Raw genomic sequence first — 27,355 nt, 5'->3', positions numbered from 1 at the left:
CTCAAACCTCCTCATAGTTCTGAAACTTTGTTGGCTGCTTCTACATTGCAGTCGCACAGAAAAATTATACCAACTTCCAAACTCTTCTCTCCCACAAATTAGAGACTTTTGAAAAATATCTCTCCTGACAGCCCTGTTCACACACAATTTCCATTTTCTGGGTCTCTTCTGGAGGTCCTTCATTGCCTCTCATCCAGCCAAGAGCAAACTCAGGCTTCCTGAGGCCAGATCAGGGCAGTTCAGTTTCTGTTACATCTTCCAGGATTTGCTTTGTCACATAATTGGCTTTATCTATGAATGCCTACACTTAATTATTAAAGGCAGAAGAAAACAGAAAAAAAAAAACCTAGAAAAACATAATGAAGAAAAAACACTCATTTGTGGTTCCTTCAGGAAGTAAAGATTATTTGGAGTGTGTGTTTGTGTGTGTGTGTGCGTGTGTGTGTGTGTGTGTGTGTGTGTGTGTGTGTGTGTAAGATAGCTAAGATTATCCTAAAAACAAAGAACAAATTCAGGTTGCTGGTTTTTCTCTTATAAAGAAAAAAGCATTTCCTTAATCGTAAGCACCACTCACAAACCTTTTCAATGATTAGATGAAAGTCTTTGTTATGAATCTGTTGGTACATGCTTAGCTGTTCATCAAATGCTCAGAGAGAATCTGTTGATTTTCTGATGATGCATCTTCATCATTAGTAGGCATGCAGAAGAGGCTACCACAGGGTGGGAGCTTTTGGCAAATGTTAGCTACTAATGTTCTGATCAGTGAAAACTTCATTGCAACTGTGGTAAGGAAATCAACAGAAGCCAAAGTTGCTACTGGGCAGTTAAGAGGTCACAAGAAGATGTGGCACCAGATGTGGAAAACCTGTTCACAGCTGAGAAGACAGGCACAGAAACAGAATGTCAGCCCGTCTGGTGGTGTGGTGGTGTTTTGGATTTTCTAAGCTGAGGCCATCTCTTTCAACCTTGAGCTTTAGGTGGTTCTATGCTAATTTTGCCAAGTGAGATCAAGAATCTTAGAAACAAAGAAAACAAACTTGAATTTGGTGCTCAGTGTAGGGTAGACTACTTAACTCTGCACTCTCATTTTCCTGGGGTACACACTGCGTTCACTTTGTCTATTAAAATGCAACATTTTCATACTGGCAATAGATCCCATTAGTTAGAGAGTCAGGAACAGTGTGAGAAGGAAGGTTTGGAATCTATCCCATGCAGCGAAGACTGGAAAAATGCACTGTGAAGAAATCAAGTGGGGGAGATAAGATGGGGAGGAGGGTTAGGATAGGGGGAACACTCAGTGTGTAACAGTGGTAAAGTCAGAGTCACAAGGAAAATGGACAAAAGAAATATAAAAAAGAATTAGGAGTGGATATTGAATACAAATACACTGCCAAACCCACCTGGTTTTTCCATCCCCACAATAGATATGGTGCCTTATACATATTCTTGAACATAACTGTTCATTGAAATGATTCTATATTTCAAAAACTCTCATATTTGTCTCTGACAAAGTTGGACAAAAGGATGGATACAGCAATTGATTTAGTAAATTCCAAATGCCTGTGATTTGTATGGCTTACCAGGAGACTAGCAATGCATCATACCCTGGACCAGCACGCTGTGGGAGCAGAGAGTGAACTTGCCATGGATACCATCACTCTCTCCAGACTTGCTGTTCTCTGGACTCAGTTCTGACCTCACACAGTCTGGTCCACCTCGTTCAGCCCTGAAGGTTCAAAAGCATGGACATTGAATACAAATACTCGTATTTGGTTGGTTCTTTGCAAAGCATGTCGACCTTACATTCTGCACCAGGTCTTTTACCCTGTTTTTTCTTGACTTGATTATTGCTCTGACGATGACTGGAATTTTTCTTCTTTTCCTCATGTTGTTTTCATTTTTGTTTGAGATGAAGTCTCATTATGTAGTCCAGGGTGGCCTCTAATTTGCCACCTTCTTACTTAAGTCTCCTGGGTACTGGGCCACAGCCACTTTTCATTAATTGGGCCAATTTCTGTAAATAAATGTCCTTGTGGTTCATGCTTTGTTAGAAACAAATAACAAATCCTTCCACTGGAAACAAACTAATACCAAGTTTTATATTTTAAAATTATTTAATTGTCTATAAAGCCTCAGAAGTGCCTCAGAATGGTAAACTTTAGTGTTGCTTCTATAAATACAAGTTAATTGTGTTTCAGAGTGGTGAGGCTACTAGACTAAATGCACTAAAGAATATTCTAATTTACTTTTTAAGTTAACATTAGGTTTTTGAATGTGGATCAAAAGATAAGAAACACATCCTTGGAGCTGGAGAAATGGCTCAGCCGTTAGGAGCATGCACTAGCCCTTTAGAGGACCCAGGATCAGTTTCCAGCACTCACATTGGACAACTTATACAACTTGCTATCCCTTGAGCTCCAGGGGATCCAACAGCCTCTTCTTGCCTCTTCAGACATGCTGCTCTCGCGTGCGCATGCGCGTGCATACGCATACACACACACACACACACACACACACACACACACACACAGATAAATACATATACAGTGTATATATACACACATAAATAAAATAAAATCTAAAATTAAGAAATATAACAAGGATATTTTCGTGTGGTATAGCTTTTCCGCTGCTCTTTATTCCTTGTTTGTATGGGTTATGGATTAAGGCCTTATTGTAATCCCTTTACTCATGGAAGCATGCCAGGCTACAGAATAGAGAAGTTCTCAGAATTCTAGGATGTTAGGAATCATCTCTAAATGTGAACACACTAGGGGGATTCTAACTGCAACAAGTAAGATTTATTTTAAACCTCCATTACTTTAGCGAAGCCTGCCCAAGTCCTTTACCTGATAGGCGTGCTCCCGCCTTAACTTCAGGGATTTCTGGTTTCTCTCCACGTTTGCCTTGGTTGTGACCCTACTTTGGTCTCTCTCATTCACAGAACCCGGTGTGTGCACAGTATTCGGAGATCCCCACTACAACACTTTTGATGGACGGACCTTTAACTTTCAGGGGACGTGTCAGTATGTTTTGACGAAAGACTGCTCCTCCCCTGCCTCACCCTTTCAGGTGCTGGTGAAGAACGATGCACGGAGGACCCGCTCCTTCTCCTGGACCAAGTCTGTGGAGCTGGTGCTGGGCGAGAGCACAGTCAGCTTGCAGCAACACCTCACTGTGCGCTGGAATGGCTCTCGCATTGCCCTGCCCTGCCACACGCCCCACTTCCATATCGACCTGGACGGCTACCTTTTGAAAGTTACTACCAGAGCAGGTGGGGCCTTTTCCGTGACCTCCCTCTGTTCTTTATTATCTTCACCAATGCCAGCAGCAGCAGCAGCAGCAGCAGCAGCAGCAGCAGCAGCAGCAGCAGCAGCAGCAGCAGGAGTAGCACCTTCTTGGAGTGTGCCTCCTTTCTGCACAGGGGAAGCAGCCTTGTCTGCTCTTCACCTAGGGGAGAGGCATATTCTGAAGGGGCTCTGGATTAACCATGGACATTTGTACCATGCAAAGCCTTGCTCCTGGACAGCAGCCACGCTAGTTTTACAATTTTTTTGGGGGGGGTGGGCATCCAGAACCTTTCCACTCTCATTCTAAAAATAACAGTAGTACCCTCCCAGTAACCTCTCTCCAGCTTTGTTGCTATTTTAGGGCACTAATGTCCAGCTTGGAACTGTCAAAGGTCTCTTAGATCAGCCAACCACATGCAGTTTCACATCTGGGGGCGAGGAGGGTTTCCTTGGTAGTAAGTGTTCAAACGGGGTGGGAGGATCTTCAGGAGTAAACAGCTTTGGACCAGTTGTTCAAAAGAGAGACGGAAGCCAGCTGGATGGCACAGGCGGGCTATGAAGGGTCTGACGCAAGAGAGTCATGAGGTCAAAAGAAACAGTAAACAGAGAGATGGAGACACAGTTTTATGAGGGAGGGTTGCCTAGTCTATGTGAGGCCCTAGGTTCAGTTCCTGGTATCTTTAAAACTGAAAAGCAAAACAAAAGGCTTACATCAGTGTTCACTGAGGAAAGGCTTGTTCCTGGGGGAGCCTGATTTCCTTTGGTCATCATACACTGGGAAGAGTTCAGCAACCTTGTTTGGGCATGCAGATAGAGTAGGGGACAGAAGCCACTTTACACTTTACAGTGTTGTTTAACACTGGAGGAAAATATTCTCCCAGCTGATAGTCAAGAACATTATTTCTGCTTCTAGAATACTTGGGAGCCTGACTTTGAAAGTGTATCCTCCAGTTAGAAGTATAGACATGATCTCTGAGGCCCTGTCTCTCACTAGCCTTCGGCCTACTGTGCCATGAATTTCCACTCCATGACAAGCTGTTCTCAGCTGACAGTGATGTACACGGTCAAATCCTGGCATGTTAGTTTTTATCTCAGAAAAACATTTTAGAAGCAGAATCTAGTTTGTTCTTTATCTTCCTTGGGGAATCCGTTCAGCTCATCTGTACCACTATCTCATCGGTGTGGTTCCTGGCACAGCACCTTTGGCTAATGCACCACAGTAGCTGGATATTAAACTGTGAGTTCTCCTGGTGTACTCCAGTTCTTTGAACATAATACTTAAAATAATTAGTGCTTTTTTTTTTTTTTTTTTTTTTTTTTGCTTTCTCACTGATGAGAATTTAATTACAGAAATGCATTGATTGAGTTTAGTTTATTCGGTGGTTTTCCCCACCCCATTGCTTCAGAACCTTTGGCAATTATTACAGTTCAAGCCAAATAAGTATTTTGATAAATTGGTTTAAATTTATAGCCTCACACCTCAACTAAGCGGGGCCGGACACCAAGGTGGGACCTGGGAGGTTTAAGGTACAGAGGTATCATTTCAGTGAGATGATACTAACTGTTAATGTATAGGGATGTTCAGCAAAGATTTCCCTTCACCTCTCAGGTGTGACGTCCTCTACTCACCCAACCGGGGAGCTTAGCCCTACTCAGAAAATTCAGACAATTGTTTTTTTTATCCAAATGACACATGACACGGCACCTTAAAACCAAGATTCCAGCTCTTTTTCGTAAAGGAGTTGGCATCTGGGCTCCCTGTAAAGTGTGTCCAAAATGGGCTGTTATTACACAGAAGTAATTAGAAGCATCCTGCCTATCTGCTTGCAAGCCAGCGAGACACAATGGATCGTAGTGATATGGAATTTATTAGTCAGTCACGGCCCAGCTCTCAAAGAAGTACTGGAAGATTACTAACAGCCTAGGAGTTCCGTGCACAGCTGGCAAAACATTATGGAATAAGTCTGCTCTTTGTACGATTCCGTGTTATAAAAATTCGCAAAAAGACAGGGCTGCTAAAAAAATATAATGATAACTCATAAATACAATAATCAGATTAGTGAATTTTATTACTCGGGACCTTGAGCTCAATCTTACAACTCCTTTTATTTTTCCATCTTTCTTTCCATGGTGCAAGTAATTTGTATGGCACCCCCTAACACCCAGCTGGACAGTTTTCTGTGGTGCACACATCACACAAGCTTGCTTCCTAGAGAAGCTTTCTGGTCCTCTGAGGGCTGAACTTACTTTGCACTTTGCTTTGCCCGAAATGACTGGCTTTCCAGACAATTGTGTTTCCATGCTGGTCTAGCCATCTCAGTTTGAAACGCCCCTTAGAGATATTTTCATTTTATCACCTATTGATTGTCTTTTTCAAACAACAGTCATGGCACTGTCCTTTGAGAGTTTGTCTTCCTTGTTTTCTTTCATAAGCTAGAGAGATCAAAGGATCTTCAAAACAGTAGCTTACCCCAGGCCTTCAGCTGGTAGACCAGGAGGGAGGGAGGGAGGCAGGCTACTTTTGTCTGTGGTTTATGGACTTAGCACTTGGTGATGGAGTTCTGCTGAGTCTCCCTGGTGGCTACAGTGTAGCAGAATCAGGCTGCCAGTACTTACCTGCTACTGACTCCTTAGGAGTGTCTTAGCATGCCACCACCCCATCTCAAGTTCTTAGCCAATATTCTAAATGCAAACTTTATTTCTACCATCAGTTTACTTAATCAGGTCTACCTGAAAGTGCATACAGGAGGGACGCACTTCTCATTATGTTTTTGTACAGACGTACACTCGTTGAACTCACAATGTATCTTGATGTGAAACCTGAAGAGAAAAATCATGTAGTTTTACTTGTCAATATGGACTTTATCCAGGCTTTCCATGTCCTGCCCTCTTTAAGTGGACTATAGCAAAAACATCAATAACCAGAAACCAAAACAATACAAAGAACAGGTTAGGAAAATATTCCTTGGTGAGAGAGGGAAACTGGAAGGCCTTTCCTAAAGTGGAATGTGGCTGCTGCTCATGGGCCCAGATGTGACATGTGCTTCAGTTTTAGCTCGCTGACAGCTAGCTAGCTGTTTCTACCTAATTTCTCATGCAGAGAATTGGGAAACTCATCCCAGCTGCAGAAAGGACCATCTCCTGCCTCTTAAGCCCTTTCTTGATACTGTTCTCGATTGAAATGCCCATTGAAAAGACCATCTAGAAAAGCCATTCCTTCCAAAGCAACTTGGCCTGTCATAACTCTACCTCATAAGGCTTTTACTCTCATAAGAGGCAAACGAAGTTGCACAGACACAGATATAAATGATGATAGTGCAAGGCACAAAGTCAGCTGTAGTAGAAAATTCATTTCCCTCCAGTATGAAGCCTGACACGGGTCAGTGAAAGTCTCAGTGTGCTTGTAACAAAGAAGGATGGACGCTTTGGGGACCATGTTTTAGGAGTGAGATGTCACGAGTTTTGAGCAGAGTTTACTAAAAACAAAGTGGGTCTGCATGTCTCCAGGCATGTGCAGACTCCAGGCCCCTCGTAGAAAGAACACAGTGATAGCGAATTCTCTACCACTGAATTTGCAGGGCTAAGTTGCCCAAAGGTTCAGAGTCATTTTATCATTGTCAGCGATGACATTGGACCCCCTTGGGTGTAAATTCTTCACTATTTGTGGTGCTTGGAAGAACATTGTTTGCCTGCTGTCTAAGAAAGAGATTTGCAGCTTGGAAAATTTTGCAATGTGGAAAATCTTTGGAATTGTGCTCGAACAGTTGGACTTGGTATGGAACTGATTCTCTCCCCTTGTTTTTCTTGCTGAGTAACTGCCTTGGGAGGTCAGGTTTCTTCTGCACCTTGGAGAACATCCTGAAAATTATTTGATAGTGGGTTTGCCTTCTTTCAAAACAGTTATTTCAGTGTCTTAGCTTGCAAGAAAAAGGATTTAGTTGACTTTACAGATTCAGTGCATCAGCCTTACAGGGGTGATTGCTTAACCGAGTCTATACTATGAGCTAGGTAGTCTGCTAGATAGTTATGTATACAGAAATGTACATAATGTTATATGAAAGCTCTCAGAGTTGACACCATGTGTCACACAGGACCATGTGTAAGGTGTGGTATGGGTGTCTCTTCTCTCATTTCTTGATGTCAACATTGTCGCCCCATGTGACCAGATTCTCCCAGAACACTTTTCCTATGTCTTCCTTTTACCCTTCCTTTTCCAAGCTATTAAATTGGTTCTTTGAACTTATCCTTTTCTCCCAACCAAAACAACAACAACAACAACAAAAAACACTACCACCACTAGCAACAACAGCAAAACCGTTTCAACCATTTGCTTTGGATTTAGGATGTTTTTATCGCTTCCATTTCGTACAGGATGATTTCCTTATGGGCTTTTCCTGTTTATTTCTTGAAAATCCCAGTTTGGGAACACTGCTTTATTTTACCAATAGCTCACTGTAAAGTAACTCTATCTCATGGTAGCTATATGGCTTTCTCATAGGAAAGCCATTTGGCTAACCTTCTTCCTCCTTTGTGGACATTTTCAAACCAAAGTACTTCTAGCTTTAGAATATGTCCTCTGGCTATGTCTTGCTCATGTCCTCTTTGTTACCCCAACATCGTGTGGAAATTTCATATCCCAACAAGGCCAATTCTCCTTCACTCTATCTATCCAAATTGCTTCCTTTCTTCCTATCTTCTCTCTCTCTCTCTCTCTTTCTCTCTCTCTCTCTCTCTCTCTCTCTCTCTCTCTCTCTCTCTCTTTCCTCCCTCCCTCCATCCCTTCCTTCTTTCAGACCCATCCTCATCTCTTCTCTAATCTCTGAGCATTTGCTCATCTGCCTAGTTGGCAACTCAGGAATGAAGATAGTGGGTTTCAGGGGGAAAGACGCTTTTCCTCTTTCTAGTTATTCAGAACAGGGAAAAATGAAAGACTACTTCTATTAGAATCCCAAAAGTTCACAAATGGAAGAATCAGGAAGAGACTCCTCTGTTTAGAAGGCCTCCTCTGAGGTTGCTGCTCTTAGCACACAGTGACAATGATGAAGATGTCCAGGCCAGACATCCACATAAATGTGTTGTAGAGGCTGCTGGAGTTCACACCATTGTGGTTCTTAGTGACCTTGGAGCTTAGGCCCTGCCAGAAATTAGTCAGGTAAAATGGCACCAATGTGCTATGAACAGAAAACTAGAAAAAAATTAGTCATTTTCTTTAGATTGGACCTTCAAAGGCTTTTCACATAGATTTCTTCTTTCTCTCGAGGGCAGTAGCTTCACATACAACACCAGAGTGGATTTGAGGGAGTCTCTCTCTTTTCCTACTGCCTATTCAGACTTATCTGTGGCATGCCTCTACACTATAGCTTGACTCTCCACATATGACAGAAGTTCACCATTTAGCATACAATTAATTAGTGATGTTCCTCAAAACTTAGCCTAGAATTTCTGGTAAAAGTTCTATGTTTTTGTACAAATCTTCTAACACTTAACTCAGTTCATCCAAACAAAGGCGGTTCTCTTTTCTCCAGACAAAGACTGGTTTTGTTTGTTTTGTTTGTTTATTTGTTTGTTTGTTGTTTTGGTTTTTGTTTGTTTGTTTTGGTGAGAAAAAAGTACTGGTGCACTGGCGGGTACTCAAGAGGAAATTTCGCCCACATAATGGTAGTTTCCAGTATCTCTTCAGATGCTGAAGCCTATATTCATTCTAGGAATGGAGACATACAACTAAATGGGCTTCCAACCATTCACCTCCAGGAAATGTCAGTCAGCAGTTGTCTCATGACAAGGAGTGAATGCTTTCATGGATCTGAGTGTTGTCTTCTGAAGAATATATAGTCATAGCTTATATATGTATTTTTTTAAAAAAAATTTTTCATTATAGCAAGCAGTTTAGAAAATTTCCCTTGATATTTAAGGAAATAGTTATGTAGCAGAATATTTGGATAAAGAGATGGAAAATCATGTTAAGGATATAAGGCTTATTTCTTTGCATTCTGAGATTATAGTCATTGTTACATAAGCAAAGACACAATTTGGATAAACTCAACTACTTTGGAAAAAATTAAAATTAATAAACACTAGGATACTGTGGTAAGATTAGTTATCTATGCAGGTCAGACTCTAAAGTCAGAAGATATTATGAAGGGAAACGGTATACAGTTGATAAGTTCTAAACTGTCCAAATGAAGTGATTTATTTATTTTTTGTAGGATTGAAGACTGGTAATGAGATTGCAAGTCAATTAAAGGTTTAGAAAGTAGCCAGGGATGCTCCTTGAAGGGTGTTGGCCTACGCTGTGTAAAGATGCTTACATTTGGGAATTGTTACAATGTTCTGGAGTGGGTGATACTCCTGTCCTCTTTTTAGGTTTGGAAATATCGTGGGATGGAGACAGTTTTGTGGAGGTCATGGCTGCCCCTCACCTCAAGGGCAAGCTCTGTGGTCTTTGTGGCAACTACAATGGACATAAACGTGATGACTTGATTGGTGGAGATGGAAACTTCAAGTTTGATGTGGATGACTTTGCTGAATCATGGAGGGTGGAATCCAATGAATTCTGCAACAGACCACAGAGAAAACCAGTGCCTGAGCTATGCCAAGGCACAGTGAAGGTGAAGCTTCGAGCCCATCGAGAATGCCAGAAACTCAAGTCCTGGGAGTTTCAGACCTGCCACTCAACAGTGGACTATACCACTTTCTACCGGTAAGTACGCTGTACCAATGACGGATAGGTTTAGATTATAGAGTGTGCTTGACCTTGGAACAAAGTGCACTAAGTCTGTATGCCAAGTAAGACCTTCAACTGTAGGCTAATCATCTCTACTTCTTTCTGCTTAGTAACTTATCTCGTCTGAAATTGGTAAATGTTATGAAGTATTCCAGGCTTGTCTTCTTTAGGCAATACTGTTTGTATCTACAGATGTTATAGGAAGCTGTCTCTAAGCTATAGGCATTTTTTTGGTAGTTAGCCTGAACATAAGCCTGTTGAGAACAGCCGTGGACTGCATCTCAGATCAGCCTGGCCTCTGTTTTGTGGTTAAGGGAGCTCGGTTATCTTAGGTCTGAAAAACAATTCATATGCGTTTTGTGGTCTAGTCCAGATCCAGTCTGCACATGGAAAAATAAGGAGCTGGATGATGATCAACTATGACACTGAATGTCCAGTCAGAGAATAGTAGAAGATGAGTTTGAGGTTGGAGCAGGGAAGGGATAGCATTCAGATGGAAACTTCTGTCCTTTCTACCCTGTGAACTCCAGTTAACACCCAGCAGCTCAGTGCAGAGGGGCTTGCTTTTGACTTCCTTGCAGCAGGATTGCTCTGGAAGTTGATGAGTTTGGCCTGCTGCACTCCTGGTCACTACGAAAATTTCAGGAGTTCAAGCGCCATGCCTGCCTATAACGTTAACCACCATGGGCGTGTGAGGAAACATGAGAGGAATGCAGTGCAGAAGGCCTTGTTTAAGTGATTTGCCTGTGGCTCTTAAAACTAGGAAACTCCTGTGGTCTGCAACCGCAGAGAGGTTATTTTTACTCTTTAATTGCCACCACTTTATTCCCCTTAGCTCTCATTAAATGTGATCTTTTTATTTTAATTTGATCTTTGGACATAAAAGATAAATTTCTATAAAAGCAGCCCAAAGTGGGATGGAAAAAAGACTGTCCCTGTCATCACAGATCCCCAAGCATGGCTGTATCTGCCAAGCTATTTGGCTCTAGTTGTACGCTCGGCTCTTTCAGCCATTTTCCTGTTATAATTCGAATCCTCTGGCTTCCCTTATTTTTCTCCTTTATTCTGCCCCCCGAGATTGGCTCCACCCCTTTCCTACTGAGTCCTAGTTGGAGATCATGGATGAGTTAACTACCTGGATGACCCATATTTGATTTGGAATCTTAAAGCCTAGGGGGGGACTTGGGAGAGCAAAGCAATTAAGAGCATTAGCATCGCAGACTGCCAGCTTTCAGGACCACCAGGCTGTTGGAACTTCCTGTACATGCTTGCTTCATCTATCTGTTCATTCGAGACAACAGGAACTGCCCTTCCTATTTAGTGAGGCTTTGAACCCAAGAGCTAGAGGTGCTGGCACTGTTGGCCGCCACCATTTTGTTACTATCAATTAGAAGACGAACATGCAAAGGGCCTCCTTTGGAAGCTCTCCCATTCTAGTTGAAGGCTCAAATTGGGCTCTTCTCTCTGCTGAAATTAGGATGAAGAGCTATTTCCCAGGTCTCATCTGCCCATCTTTTCAAAAGATTTCACTGAAAAAAAATAACTGGAGATTGGTCTTTTCTACCAAATTCCCAGTTCTTTTGCCTCTGGTGAATTAGTTTTAAGCTCCTCTGAGTTCAGCGTGACTTTGGCAGATATCCCAAGAAACAAATTCAATGCACAAAACTAGAAAGAATTGACTTGTTCAGTGGCCAGGTGGTTGCCCTCTTCTGTCTGCAGCAGCAATAGCAACATGGTAGAGGGTGTTTGTATCAGAGGCTAGATGTGGCCAGCCTGGGTAAGTTCAGGCATGTTCTTTAGTTCTTCCTGCAGGCACACTAAGGCAGGATATAGTTGGGAATTGGGCTTGTATTCTGCCTGTTGTTGCCATGGTCCAGTTCAGGGTAGGCTTGGGTCTTCTTCTCTTCCCTAGAAATGATAGGAGGAGAGATCTAGACAACCCTGCTAGTCACATAACCTACTGCTACCTTGACTCCATAGCAGAAGGATGTGTCCTCCCTCATATTGAAGTGGGAGGAATAATATTGGGGATGTCCTGGGCTTTCCTCCTTTCTTAGAAGAAGAAGAGAAATGCAGTACCACACAGAAAGACAATTGCTCTGTGGTGCTCTAGACAGGCCCAATTGGAGGGTTCTGAATAGACTTTCTGGAACAGGAGACCAAGGATGAGCTACGTACATGGTGAGAAGAAGCTGGAGCCAGTCAGAACACTGTCACTTTCCAGCTGGCAACTACCATGAAGCCAATGGAGCTCCAGATGCTCCATCTAGCTTTGGCAAAATCACTGTTCTAAGGAATGAAGGCACTGGGCAGTGTAGTGCTGGCACATGGCAGATGGACTGCTCAAGCCTGCTGTATTCCCTTATCCTATGTCCCTGATGTTTGATGGGGACCTTCCTGAGCTCCTGGTTAGCTCTTCAACTCTCTAAATGATGGTAGCTGCGGAGCTCATCACGGAGACCTGATTTTTTAGGTTCTTGCTGGCAAAACCTTGAACTATTTGAAAATGAACTGTTTCTCTTTCATGACACTGAAAGTGCTAGTGAAGGCTGTTTGGCTATTTTTGTGCAATGACTTTTATTGTGGAGGAGAGACAAACACAGCAATAACATGGCACACCACACCTGCCAAGTGTTGTCCAGTGTATTTGAAAGCATAGGATGGAATTTCTGAAATCAACCTGATATGTGGTCAGAATAATGGCTTTGATATATTCATTAAGAGTTCTTATAGGACAAGAAATTCTTGCCTTGGTATAGGAAAGCATCACTAGCATAAACAGTGTTGGAATTTTATTTTATTTTTTTCTCATCCTTCAAAGATGTATCTGTCTTTTACTCATGAAGAAGAAAGTTTCTTCTCTCTTTCATACATGCACACACTACACCACAAACACGTGCACGCACACAAGCACGCAGGCACACACAGAGACACCTATGTGTTTGTGACAGACTGAAGTGTGTTTCTTACAGTATTTTCTCTTCTGGGTATTCTTAAATTCATGGAACTTTTTACAAAGCAAATCCTGAGTGTGATAATTTGTTCTATAAAGTCAAAATGTTTTGATTTCTCTGAATTACTTATGTTTGAAAAGTCTGGGATTTGTGAGCTCTTTTATTTTGGCCTAATTCAGTATCTTTGCTAATAAACTATCTATTGTCTAAACATTTGAAAATTACCACTTTATAGAGGAATAAAAGATAAATGCATATTATTCAATGCTTAATTTGTTTTCCTTTGGGAAACATTTAAGATTTTGCTATTTTTTTAAATTCACACTTCAATTTGATCCTTGGGCTAAATTGATACCAAATTTTGAGATATGCTCAAATCCTTTGTAATCACAATAAACTTCTTTAAATAGAAAATTAAATGTCTCTGAGCACAAAACGATTAGTACCAGATTATGTAAAATGTTGAGTGTTTTGACATGTTTTTTTTTTAAATTTAAGTTTCTAGGCTGGAGAGATGGCTCAGCCATTAAAAAGGCCAGGCTCCCAACCAAAAATATAAGATTTAAGTTTCCTACTTACGTTGTCCTTAAATTAAATAGTCACACGTAATAACATTTTTTCATTATTTTTTTACTGCATTATATGTGGATTCACACATAGTTCTCTCTGAGGAAAATGGTGACGCAGCTCATGCCTTGTCTCTTCTCACATCTCCCTCAGCTTCGTGCTGCTTCTCCCTGTGCCCCTGATGCCAACTGAGAAGCCCAAGAGCAGTAGGCACCTCTCTCTCCCACAGTGGCTCCTCGTGATGTTTAGCAGCTAATGTCAACTCCTTTCCTCACCATGAGAGAGAGAGAGAGAGAGAGAGAGAGAGAGAGACCCAGCTCAAGTAGCCTGGGGAATAGAGGTCAGGACACAAGTTGGCACACAATGTCAGCAGTATTAGAAAAGATAACACTCCCTAGTGTTATGTACTGGACTCTGAAGTGAGGGTAGAATCACATTTCGATGTAGGGAAGTCCAGATGTGAAAGTGATGTACTGTTGCAGTCAAGATATCTAGAGGTCACAGCATCTCTCTACGTTCCTTAATGGGGCATGGGCCCAGTACACAAGCCTTCAAAAGTTATTTAAAATTTAAAAAAAAATTCATATATTTTGAAGCCTCCCCTAACTCTTCCCAGATCTTCCTCACCTCCATACCCATTCAACTTCAGGCTTTCTCTCCCAAACAAAAACCCAAACAAACAATAATTTTTTTTAAAGGCCAAAAGAAAAAAGATGCCCTTACCCCAACAAAAACTATGGCATTCTCTTGTGTTTGTGAAGTACTCCCAGGCATAGGGCCTTCTTTGTAATGTAGTTGATATACTCAATGACTTGGGGAAGATGAATTTTTTTTCTTTCTCAGCCGATATCACTTGTAAATAGCTTCTTAGTTAGAGCCAGTATCTACTTCCCTTTTCTAGTACTAGGATTTTGTCTGGCTTGAACTTGAACAGGTCTTATACACAGTGCTATAATCTCTGGGTTCTTATCTGTGTTAGTCCTGTTGTGTCAGGAAGACACTGCTTGTTGTGTTTTATAAAAATAAAGAGAGAAGGGATATGTTTGGTGGATGTGTAGTCAAGTGTGGGGGAAGGGGGTGCCTCTATGGGTCCATGTTGAGACATTCCGTTCCCCTGAGGGACCAGCCCCATGATGGTATAGTATAGAATAGGGTTTATTCTGGACATGGGGAGGGGAGTTGAGGGGGTAGAAACAGAGAAAAGCAGAGAGAGAGAGAGAGAGAGAGAGAGAGAGAGAGAGAGACAGAGAGACAGAGAGACAGAGAGACAGAGACAGAGAGACAGAGACAGAGAGATTCACAGAGAGATTCACAGAGAAAGACAGAGAGACAGAGAGAGAAAGTAGAGGCCCACCATAAGCAGGTGGAGAGAGAGGGGAGAGGTGGAATGGGGAGAGAGGGCGAGCAGGAGCAGAGACAGCAGGAGCAAAAAAAGAGAGACAGACAGACAGACAGACAGACACACACACAGAGAGAGAGAGAGAGAGAGAGAGAGAGAGAGAGAGAGAGAGAGAGAGAGAGAAGGAGGAGGAGGGAGGAAGCAGCCCTTTTTATAGTGAGTCAGATATGTCTGGCTGTTGCCAGTTGACTGTGGGGTGGGGCCTAGACAAAATGCTAACACTGCATTTTCAGAATCATCCACCACCGTTGGCTTTATAATCTTTTTACATCTTTTCCTGGACAGGCCTCTAAGCTCTAAGGGGAGGGGTTTGAGGGAGGCATCCCATTTAGTCCTGTATTCTCTGAAGTCTCTCACTCTTTCCACATTGCCTTATTGTGGGTCTCTGTTCATTTCCAATTACTACAGGAAGAAACTTTTCTGATTAGAGCTAAGTGAGGCACTTGACTATGGGCACAGAATGTCTTAGTTACTTTACTGTTCTATTGCTTTGAGAGACATTATGGCCAAGTAAAATTCTTCAAAACAAAGCATTTAGTTGGGGGCTTTCTTTCAGTCCCAGAGGGTTAATCCATTATCATCATGTTGGAGACCATGATGGCATACAAACAGGCACAATACTCATACTCGGGCAGTAGCTGAGAGCTACATCCTGATCCTCCCACAGCAGGCAGAGAGATGCTGGACCTGGCCTTAGCTTTTTAAACCTCCAAGTCCACCCCAATAACAGACTTCAGTTTACCAACTGGGGATTAAGCATGCAAATATATAAACCTAATAGGTCATTCTCATTCAAACCACCACATAGCAGTATGCCGTTAGTCATCTTGTTGCTTTGCTCCTTTGGCAGAAGAATGGTGTTAGGTTTTCCCCTAGTCCCATGGCCCTTCTAGTCTCAAGTTCTTTAGTACTTTAGTATGTACTGGGCCTTAAATCTAATTTTTAAATGGTCAATTATTCCCAAAACATTTGTGTCACTATTGGAATAGGGTATCAAAGGCAGGTTGCTGTTGTAGGTCATAGGGTTTATAGCTGGGTAATATTGATGATTACTTTTCTCCTCTGGTGGTGTACAGAATATCTCCCAGACCATGGATGCTAGTCAGTTGGAGTGAATCTAGTTGAGCACCAGCTGGATTTCTCCATGTTCAGTGTCAGAAGTAAGTGCTGTCCTCAGCAATAGGGCCAATAGGCTCTTTACCCTTAAGAAGTGAAGAACAACCAATAGCCTTGACAACAGCCTGTGATGTTTGAATGGTTCCACAGGACACCTTTGGCCAATGCCTCAAGAAGATGTAAACCATTCCTGTCCTTGGAGGTTTAACTTAATGGCATAAGATATCTACTTAGGGCTTTATCTTTTCCATTGCACAGTGACTTAATTTAAATTGCTCCTATGCGTGCATGTAACTTAGGAAGCTTCTACAGTAGTAGGTTCGCATATAGTTTTTCAAAAGGCATTAAATGTTTGTTTCCCGTGTCTGTATTCCCTACTTCACCTTGATCCTCCCTTGCCCCCAATTTAATCCTCAGATTCTAGTTTCCCCTTTATTTCTTCATAGCACTAAAAATTTTATTTCCTGTTGGGAGAAACCCTTCTTCCCCTTGGTCCGTTATGATATACTCATCATCTGTGAGTATTTCGATTGTAGCACACATATCAAAAGCTGAAAGCTAGCATCCACATATAAGAGAATATATAGCATATTTGTTTTGGGGAGTCTAGGTTGTCTCAATCAGGATGACTGTTTCTAGCTGCATCCATTTATCTGTAAATTTTGTTACCCTATTTTCACTATTTGCCCATCTACTCATCAGTTAATGGACATCTGGGCTGTTTCTAATTTCTGGCTATTTTGAATACAGCAGCAGTGAACATGGATGACCAAGTGCCTCTGAAGCAGGGCATAGAGTCCACTGCCCAAGAGAGTCTACTGGCTATATGCCCAAGAGTGGTATTGCTGGATAATGAAGTAGAATAAGCTCCAGCTTTCTGAAGAACCAATAACTGATTTCCATAGTGCCTATACCCGTTTGTACTCTTGCCAACAATAAATAAGTGTCCCCTTTCCCCTACATCCTTGCCAGCATGAGCTGTCATTTGTTTTATTGATCTTGGCCATTCTGACTGGGATAAGATGAACTCTTTAAGTAGTTTTAGTTTGCATTTTCCTGGTGGCTAAGGATCTGAAACATTTCTTTAAGTGTTTCTCAGCCATTTGTGTTTCATCATTTGAGACATCTTTTGAGGCTCTCTGTTTAGTTCTGTACTCTGTTTTAAATTGTGTTATTTGTTTTCCTAATGTTCAGTTTCTTTTTAGTGCTTTATATACTGTAGATATTAACCTATATAATAGAATATAATATCTAGATATAAGATGTATAATTGGTAAATATTTTTCCCATTCTGTAGACTGTTTTACTGGAATGGTGGTGTTCTTTACCCTACAAAAAATTTCCATGAGTTTCCACTTATTAATTGTTGATCTTAATGCCTGTGCCTGTTCAGAAAAATCTTCTTTATACCAATTAGTTAAAGCCCATTTCCTATTTCGTTGATCAGATTCAAGATATCTGGTGTTATTCTTGATCCATTTGGAGTTGAGTTTTGTGCAGCATGATAGATATGGTTCTATTTTTTTCTACAAACAGCACTACAATTTGAGCAGCACTATTTATTGAAGATACTACCTTGTTGAAACTCAGACATGTGTAGATATGTGTACTTAATGTGTGAATCTTCAATTTGTTTCCATTGATCAATGTGTTTTTGTGCCAATATCTTGCTGTTTTCATTAGTATAGCTCTGTAATACATCTTGAAATCTGAGATGGTGATACTTCCAGTGGTTCTTTTATCATTCAGGGTTGTCGTAACTGTCATGTGTGTGTGTGTTTCCTATATGAAATTGAGCATTGAAATTTATGTGAAATTCTGTTGGACTTTTGATGAAGACTGCATTAAATCTATAGACTGCTTTTGGTATGATAGCCATCTGCACAATATTTCTATTGATTTTTGGGTCTTTCTATATTCTGGTATTTTTCATTTTTTTCTTTGATGTCTTAAAGTTTTTATTTATTTAATTTATTTATTAAGTCTTTTACTTGCTTGGTTAGAATTTGCTTTTGGTGGAAACTCTGAAAGGTACTGGTTCCCTGATTTCTTTCTGAGTCTGTTATTTCTATATAGGAAAGCTACTGATTTTTGACTATTAATTTTGTATCTTGCTACTTAGATAAAAGTGTTGGTCAGCTGTATAAGTTTTTAGGAGTCTTTTATGTATAAAATTATATCATCTGTAAAATTAAAGATACTTTGACTTCTTTCCTATTTGTGTCCACTTGATGACCTTTGGTTGCCTCATTGTTCTAGCTAAGACTTTAAGTACTTAAATTCTTAAGTACTTATATTGAATAGGTGTGAAGAGAGTGGACATCTTTGTCTTGTTCCTGATTTTAGTGGAAAAGCTTTTAGTTTCTCTCTGTTTAAGTTGATGTTGTTGGTGGCTTCTTTTTTTTCTTTTTTTTTTTTTTCTTTACTTTCTTTTCCTTTTCTTTTTTGCTATTAATTGCTTTATTATGTGAAATATGTCTCTTGTTTCCCAAATTTCTCCAAATCTTTTATCATAAACTTACATTAAATTTTATCAAAGGCCTTTATCTGCACCTAATGAGATCATCATGTGGTTTTTGTCTTTTGGTCTGTTTAAGTAATAGATTGCATTTATTAATTTGCATATGATGAACCAGCCTTGTGTCTCTGGATAAAGCCTACTCAATCATGGTGAGTAATCTTTGTGATGTGTTCTTGAATTCACTTTGGAAATATTTTATTGACAATTTTTATATCTATTTTTATAAGAAAAATTGTAGCTTTTTCTTTGTTGGGTCATGTGGTTTAAATGTCAGTGAAATTGTAGACTCATAAAAAAAATTAGGTGGTGTCCCCTAAGTTCCTATTTTGTAGAATAATTTGAGGAGTATTGGCATTAACTCTTCTGAAAGTCTGGTGCAATTCTGCACTGAATATTTCTGGTTCTAGGCTCTTTTTGATTGGGAGACTTTCTCTTATTGCTTCTATTTCACTAGTGGTTATTGGTCTGCTTACATTGCTAAATTCATCTTGACTTAATTTTGGTAGGTTGTATGTATCAAGAAACTCACCTATTCTTTTAGATTTTTCAGTTTGGTGTAGAGACTTTAAAAATATGTCCTTATGATTCTCTGGATTTCCTCAGTGTTTGCTGTAACATCTCCCTTTTCATCACTATTGTTATTAATTTGGATTTTTTTATCTCCATCTTTTGATTTACTTGGCTAACAGTTTAGCAATCTTGTTGATTTTCTTAAGAGCCAACTCTTTATTTCATTTATTCTATGTATGGTTGCTTTTGTTTCTATTTCATTGAATTCGGCCCTGGGTTTGATTCTTTCTTCCCATCTAGTGCTTTTGGGAATTATTTCTTCTTGTATTTTTAGAGCTTTCAGGTGTGTCATTACGTTACCAACATGAGATTTATCTGGATTTTTAATGTAGGTACTTATTACTGTGACATTGCATTCTAGAATAGCCTTCATTGTATAGACTTTGGCATGCTGTGTTTTCTTTTGTTTTTTAATTCTAAAAACATTCTAATTACCCTCTTGAATTTTTTCTTGACATACTTGTCATTTAGTAGTGAATTGTTCAGTGCGCATGCATTTTTTCATACTTTTTGCTGTTTTTGTTTATATCTAGCTTTTATCCATGATGGTCAGATAGGACTCAGTGTGTGTTTTTCAATTTATGTCTGCTGAAACTTGCTTTATGTCCTAATGGGTAGTCAATTTTGGAGAAAGTTTCATGAGCTCCTGACAAGATGGTATATTCAGTTTTGGAGTGGAATGTTCTGCAGATATCTGTTAGGTCCATTTAATTTATGATGTTAGTTGACTCCAGCACCTTTCTGATTGTTGTCTAGATAACCTGTCTATTGGTGACTGTGAGGTATTGAAGGTATCTATTATCACTGTGTGAGGGTCCACATGTGATTTTATTGGTGTTTCTTCTTTTTTCGTTTTTGGTTTGGTGTGTTAATTTTTAGAATTGTAATATCTTCTTGGTGGATTTTTCTTTTAGTGAGTATATAGTGTCCTCTTGTATCTCTTCTGACTGGTTTTGTTTGTAGTCTATCTTATCAGGTGCTAAAATAGCTATTTCTGCTCCTGTCTTGATTCCATTTGTTTGGAATACCCCTTTCTATCCTTTTGACGTTGGGGTGGTGTCTAACCTTGATGGTGAGGTGTGTTTCTTGGTTGCAAGAGAAAAAAATGGGTCCTATTTTAGAATTCCACCTGTTAGTCTTTGTCTATGTATTAGGGAAATGAAACTACCAATATTTACAATTATTAAGTGCTGGTTGAATCCTGTTATTTGTTGTTGTTTTTGTTGTTCTTGTTTGGCCCTGTCTGTCCCCTTTGATTCTGTTCTGGGATTATTTGTTCCTTGTGTGTTCTCTAATGTAGTTAACTTTCTCTTCAGATTGAAGCTTTCCTTCTAGAGCTGGAGTAGTGGACAAAAATTTATTAAATTTTTTAAATCATGAAATATTTTTCTTTTATTGTCTATGGTGATTCAAAGTTTTGCTGGGTATAGTAGTAGTCTGGTATCTGTGTTCTCTCAGAACTTGAGGAACATTCATGTAAGCTCTTCAGGAAATCAGAGTCTCCATCATGAAGGCAGATGTTGTCTTAGTAGGCCTGCCTTTATATGTGACTTGGTCTTTTTCCCTTGCAACTTTTAATATTCCCTTTCTTCTGCATGTTTAATGTTTTGATTATCATGTGTCATAAACAATTTCTTTTCTGGTCCTATCTGTTCAGTGTTCAGTCTATTTGTTATACCTTGATAGGCATCTCTTTCTTTATATTTAGAGAAATTTTCTTTTATGATTGTGCTAAAGATATCTTCTGTAACCTTTCACCTGAACTTTTTCTTCCTCTATACTCATTATTTGTAGGTTTGGTGTTTTCATTGTACCACAATTTTTTTATGAAAGGTTTTCTTTTAGATTTAACATTTTCTTTTCCTGACCTATTCCATTTCTTCTACCTTGTCTTTAAGACCTGACATTCACTTTTAGATGTCTTTCAATCTGCTGGTGATGACTATCTCAGATATTTTTGGTTGACATTCTGAGTTTTTCATTTTCATTTTTTTTATTACTTGGGTGATTCTATTTCTTTGTTAAATTCTACTTTTATGTTTTCAATATTTTATCCAATCATTTGAGTTTTTACAGGCCACATTAGGGGGTTTATGTATATCTTTTATAAAGGTTTCTGAACATATTCATAAGTGCGATTTTGAAGTCCTTATCTTATGATTCAGCTAAATAATTTTTTCAGGACCTATTGCAGTAGAGTTACTGGCTTCTGGAAGACACATCTATATTGGCTGTTCAGGCTTGTTCTTTTGTTCTGGGATCTAGGCATCTGAAGTTATAATGTTTAGAGTACTTCTTGATGTAGATATCTAGTCTTGTCTTTGTTGAGTGGGTATTTTATTCTTTGAGTCCCAACCTATTATAGCCACTGTGGCTCTCTGGTAGAGAGTGTTTCTCAGAGCCAGCAGGTATCAAAGAGGAATAGAGATGAAGTCAAAGAAGTTCAAAGAAAGAACAGGGGGACCCTTGATCTAAAACAATAGGCAGAGTCTTTAGGACAGCAGTTCTTAATCAATGAGTTGCAGGTAGCTTATTGCCATTGTAAAACACAGATATCTACATTATAATTCACAACAATGGCAAAATTACAATTAAGAAATAGCAACAAAAATAATTTTATGATTGGGGGTCACCACAACATAAAAAACTGTTTTAAAGGGTCTCAGCATTAGGAAGGCAGAGAACCACTGCCTTAGGGAATAAAGGTGGGCTGGGAGAAGCTTTGTTCACATGTTTATGTTGGAGAATCATCTGGGGATCCCCAGGCTAGACATTTTCTTTCCCCCATATAGTGCTTTATTTTTTTACAAACTGAGGAGTTGAGTAACACCAGAAGATTCATATGTGTGTGCCTTCCCAGTGAGATGATGGAAGATAGAAAGTGCAAGACAGAACAGGAGAATGTGAAATATGAAAAAGACATCATGATAGTGGCAGTGGGGCCATGGGGCTGCCAATGGCTTCCTTTCATGTGTAATCACAAGCCTCATAAATGGGCCACATTGTTTTTCACAACAAATGAAACTAACTGTTGATTGTGAAGCAAAAGGAGATATACATGTAAGGAACACCGACTTCATTTTTACGTTTAAAAATTATATCAAGCTACTTGCTATGTTTTATAAAACCATGTTGATTTGTTTTATGTCAGAGAACAATATTCCTGGAACATGTTTGGTACTTTTACAATGATTGTTGTGTATTGCCACTGGCTTTAGAGTTCCGAGTCAAAGATGATGCTCAGGGTAAACTGTGGCATTATAGTTCTGGCTTTCTTTTATGTAGCTCAGCTTAATCATACTGATTCAGGGATCAAGGTATCCTGTCACCAGGTGGCACTAGACACCTGACTTGTTCACTCTATCAATTTCAGCCTTAAAAATTCAGCTTAAAAGTTTAAAATGCTTTCTCTGATACTAGGGCTTTCATGTCACAAATATTGATTCCTGTCTCCAGCCCCAGTCTTACCACCTAGCCTAGACTACCAGGTACAGAATACAAGCCCAGAATCTGGTCCCTGTTTATTCTCCTGCCTCCTGTATATGCCCTCATTTGTTTTGGTTTCCTTTTTTTTTTTTTTTTTTTTTTGCTTGTTGCATTGATTTAAGCTGAAGGTACATCTCAGATGTCAGCAAGTGTCCCCGTGAATGCCCTTTCTCAGGCTGAGAGATCCTGGTGGTGCATGTAATTTAATATTTACTGTGCTGCATTACTCTTGTATTTTTCAGTCCTGGATTTTAGTTTACCGAGAATCTTTTCTGTGCTTTTATTTTTCATCTAGGACCAGCCCTAGAAGAGTTGCTCTCTTAGCAGGTCTTTCTTCTGCATCTTAATCCTTTCTGATGGGACTCCTGTTTGTCCCTTATTCTTGGTCTTTAGGCTCATTTATCACATGTTATCTAAGTACCTACTTCCCATGTTTTGAGGGACTATGGTTCTCCAAGTGAGCACAGTCTCTGCCTCTGTTCTAATCAGCTTTCTGTTTCAGTTGCAAAAACAAGGATCAAAAGAAACCTGGGGAGGATGCTCTGGTTTATTTTAGCTTACATTTCCAGGTAATAGTCCATCACTAAGGGGAGTCAAGGCAGTAAGTAAAAGCAGAAACCATGGAAGAACACTGTTATTGGCTCATTATCAGGCTTACCTTTTTATCTAGAGCAGGCGTACATGCCCAAGAAACGACTCTGCCTACATTTGGGCTGATCCACCCACATCAATCATTAATCAAGACAATTCCTCAGACATGGCCATAAACCAATCCGATTGACGCAATTCTTCATTGAGGTTCCTCATTCTATTCTAGATGTCTATTTTGTGTTACGTTGACAATAAAAACTAACTGGCAGAGCCTCTAAACTTATTTGGTGCTCCTAGAATTGTGAGTGCTTCTTACTGTGTGGGTCTTCCAATATAATTGCCAGTTACATTCAACATAGTTCCTGAGGGTTAATGTTGCTATGATGTAACATCATGTTTGAAAGCTAGTTGAAGAACAAAGGATTTATTTGGTTTATACTTCTGTATTATAGTCCATTATCAAAGGATGTCATGGCAGGAAACTCAGACAAGGCAGGAACCTGAGGGCAGGAGCTGATGCAGAAACCATGGAAGGGGTTCTATTTTCTATATTTTTTCCATGGCTTTGCTCATCCTGCTTTCTTATAGGATATAGAAACACTAGTTCAGGAATGGCACAAACCACAATGGGATGGGCCCTCCCCCATCAATCACTAATTAAGAAAATGCCCTACAGCTAAATCTTATGGAGACATTGTCTCAATTGAGATTTAGTTAATCAAATTAGATAACTCTAGCCTGGATCAAGATGACATAAAACTCCCCATCACAGTGCAATTGAATCTCAGTGGTACTTTCATGTCATTGAGACTTTCTGCTCCACCTCTCCTTCAATCTGACATCACAGTTTATACAACAATTTCACTCATGGATGTTCCTGTCCTGACCTTTCTCAGTTGGTTTTAGGACTTCAAATTAGCCCCCTATTTTAGAAGTACAACAGCGTGCTCCTGGATGTCACAACTGGCCTTCTGTCTTGATACCTGTCAGCCTTCTTCCATGATGTCACATTGCTTCTGCCTTGTTATTGTCTTCGAGCCTTTTTCCAGTTTAACCTCAAGTCTTAGGGTAGTTTCTTTCCAGCCTTTCATTCATTCTTCTCCACTTCAGCCATAGAAAGACTTTTCCCTGTTTGTCCCATCCAAAGTGACCCCTGGCAGTCTAACATGTTGCCCTTTGGTTCTAAGTTATCTGGAGGGAGGAACTCTTACTCCATGGGTTCACTCTCTCATTCTAAATCCCATCATTAAACTCTGGTGATCAAAGGCCTTGGATAGGAAATGTCACCATTACACAAGATATTCCAGAGGCAATATCTTTGGGCAAGGTTAATCCTTCATTACGGGATCTTCTTATTTTAAGGTTAAGTACAATTTCAATTTGATCTTATAATTTTAGCTTTGAGTTTATTTTAAGTATAAACATTCTAGAACCTTACCATGTTCCTCCTCAGAAAATTACCTTTGAGATGCAATTAGAAGAGGCTTTTTAACACATATTTGAAAGAGTGTCATTGTGGCATGCAAAACACTAATTACTTCATAGCATCTCTCTTAGATACTTAGGGAACAGCCTGATTACTTCTTGGCAAGCAGGCAGTGATGTGGTGTAACATTATTTATTTTCATTATGTATATTATTTACAAATGAAAAACCCCGTGGATCTATAAGATCAAGGCCAATATAAGTAGTGACTTTCTCATTTCACTGTAGAGTTAATGAGGGCACCAAGAGAGGAGGGACTCCAACCTCCCATGGGGATGGAGAGTCTGGGATGACAGGGACACCTGGTCTGGTTCCCTGTGGAGGAGTGTAGCCAGGGCTTCCAGGGTTGCTCCGGACTTTACCCAGATGCTCCCCTTTTGCAATGTGCTTCAGAAGAACTTACAATTTAAGTCACTTTCTCCTCACAGCTTTCAGATGAGTCTCTACTATGGGGCAGGGACTGTGCTAGGTATGACTGCTGGAGACTGAACAAGAGATGCAAAGTCTTTTAAAGAGAGCCTAGCTAAAAATGGGAAATTAGGTTAACCCTAGCTCCAGTAAGCACAGTGGAGGTGGCAGGGTTATGTGACAGGTAGGAAGGAAGGCAGCTGATTTTTAATTAAGCAAGTGAGATGATTATCACTAGGCGCTGTTAGCACAGGGAGACCTGGTGAGGACACTGTCAAAGTCCCCAAGGGAATCTGCTACAGCTGATGTTTGTAGAAAATAATGGGTGGGAGAAGTGAGTGTAGCAGAGCTGTCGAATATGTCTTATAACCAAACTAGCTGGTTACCTTCTCAGTGCCTCTACCTGCAAATAAATGCAATAAGCTGATGAATTCTTGGAGTCGTAGGTAGATGCCCAGGTGGAAGCAAAGCATCAAGAGGGGCTCTCACATTGCCATTCAGCTTGTGGTAACAGTCACATATGGCGTTCTGTATGTTGGGCCCTCACCCACCCTGGCACAGCATGAGTGTGTGTCAAGCTAGTTTATCATTAATATTTCACTCACTGAAATATAAAACTACTTGGTGAGGAGCTTGCCTTCTGAATGACCTAGGCCTTCTGGTGTGCACACTTGAAGAAGTGTTTTTCTTTTATTATACACAGTCATTTCTAGACCATCTGGAAGAACTTCCTATCTTGCGCCGAAATTGATACTTGTCCTAAAATAAAATAAAACATAAACAGACATTACTTTGGAATGGATTAGAATTTCTGCAATATGTTCTTCATAAATTCCTTCAACTGATGGTATTGAGCTGATGTGAAGGTGCAGAAGGGATAACTAATTCTGTAAGACGGAATAGGTAGATCTGACCGTAAGGAATATTGGACCCGTCCCTAATGGGCTGTACAGGCTGGGGGCCAAGAAGAGAAACAGTGCATCTTGATTTATTGTCTTTAGGAATATAATTCAGAGTATGGGAAATGAAAGGATTTTTGATTCATTTTAACCTTTTTGGTGCCAATATCCTCTGTTTTCTCCAATAGTATCATGAGTGTGATTATACCTTTATGGAACTTGAGGTTAATGTTGGAATGCCAACTGCAGTTAGACATGGTTTTCCTAAGGACCTCTTGATGGGGAAAAAGCTTATGCTTAGTATCTTGAGTCTTTGTATTAATGACTACCTTATTTCATTAGATTTCTTTTGCCCTAAGTCTGTTCCTCACTAGGTGGAGAATATAATGTTATTGAATATTGTGTGTAAAATAAGTACTAAAAGGTTCTCAAAGGGAATTCAAGGTTCTCCCTGTGAGGAAAGGTCTGTATCTTTAAACCAGAGACAACACTTTTTTCTACTTTTCCAGTGTTTATCAGACAACTCAGGGCCAGGTCTGTGACCCATTTCTATTGACTGTACACAACTTGAGGGCATGGCTTTTAGTTTAAAAATTAATCTCAAACCTGGTTTCATTTTTATCTTTCCTGTTTTTCCTATTCACTAAATTGCATTTTGTTTCACTGTGCGTGTCACTCTGTAAGCTGATTTAAATCCTTTCTGGAACAAGTTAGGCAATAAGTGACAGTGGCCATGGCTAAGGGCTCTAGCCCCTCTGAATCTGCATAGTTTTCATTGTGAAGAAGAGATGCTATCTTGACCCAGTTGGTTCTCATGAAGCTACATGAGGTTTCTCTTGTAAATCTCAGACAGGATGACTGAGGAGGTCACTTGCACTGGCCATGGTGCCAGTGAGGTCTTGGTTTCGTGAAGACAGGTTTGTGCCTGTGGTTTCAGTCTACCCTTTGGAAACATTGAGTTTTCCAGCAGGATGCCAACACTCTTCAGGATCAACTGCACCTGGGGATGGGTGTTCTTGGAGCATGCATGCATAGGCTGGCTTCCATTGGGCCACATACAGACTGGGTGGAACTTGCATGTGCTTTGAGTCCAGCATTGTGACTCAAAGAAACCACACAGACAGGCATAGCTTCTTGTGAAATCAACTGGCAATCTGGCAGCACCATGAGCTTCTCAAAGAAGGCATGTTGGCCCCCTGCTGCTCTGGAATCATGTCAGGGTTCAGGGCATAGCTTGGGGATTGGCTGTATGTGACAGCTGTCCAGGACTCTATTTTCCCATCCAGTTGACAAAAGTTAAATCCACGGGGTTTATACAAAAGTGCAAGCAGATGGGAGGCCTTTG

General features: G+C 40.2%; 1 protein-coding gene across 1 annotated transcript in view; it reads left to right on the top strand.

The window, feature by feature from the left end:
- The window catches only part of Bmper (BMP binding endothelial regulator), a 230,661-nt gene that overhangs the window by 144,387 nt on the left and 58,919 nt on the right, over positions 1–27,355 (top strand). Inside the window, exons 14-15 of the mRNA XM_076938811.1 lie at positions 2,945–3,274; positions 9,654–9,990. Coding sequence (XP_076794926.1) covers positions 2,945–3,274; positions 9,654–9,990 — 667 coding nt within the window. The remainder of the gene's footprint in view (positions 1–2,944; positions 3,275–9,653; positions 9,991–27,355) is intronic.

This window comes from Arvicanthis niloticus, chromosome 8, assembly GCF_011762505.2.
Source record: "Arvicanthis niloticus isolate mArvNil1 chromosome 8, mArvNil1.pat.X, whole genome shotgun sequence".
Lineage (NCBI taxonomy): Eukaryota > Metazoa > Chordata > Mammalia > Rodentia > Muridae > Arvicanthis > Arvicanthis niloticus.
Note: the sequence above shows the minus strand (reverse complement) of the source record. Positions and strands in the feature narration are given on the sequence as shown.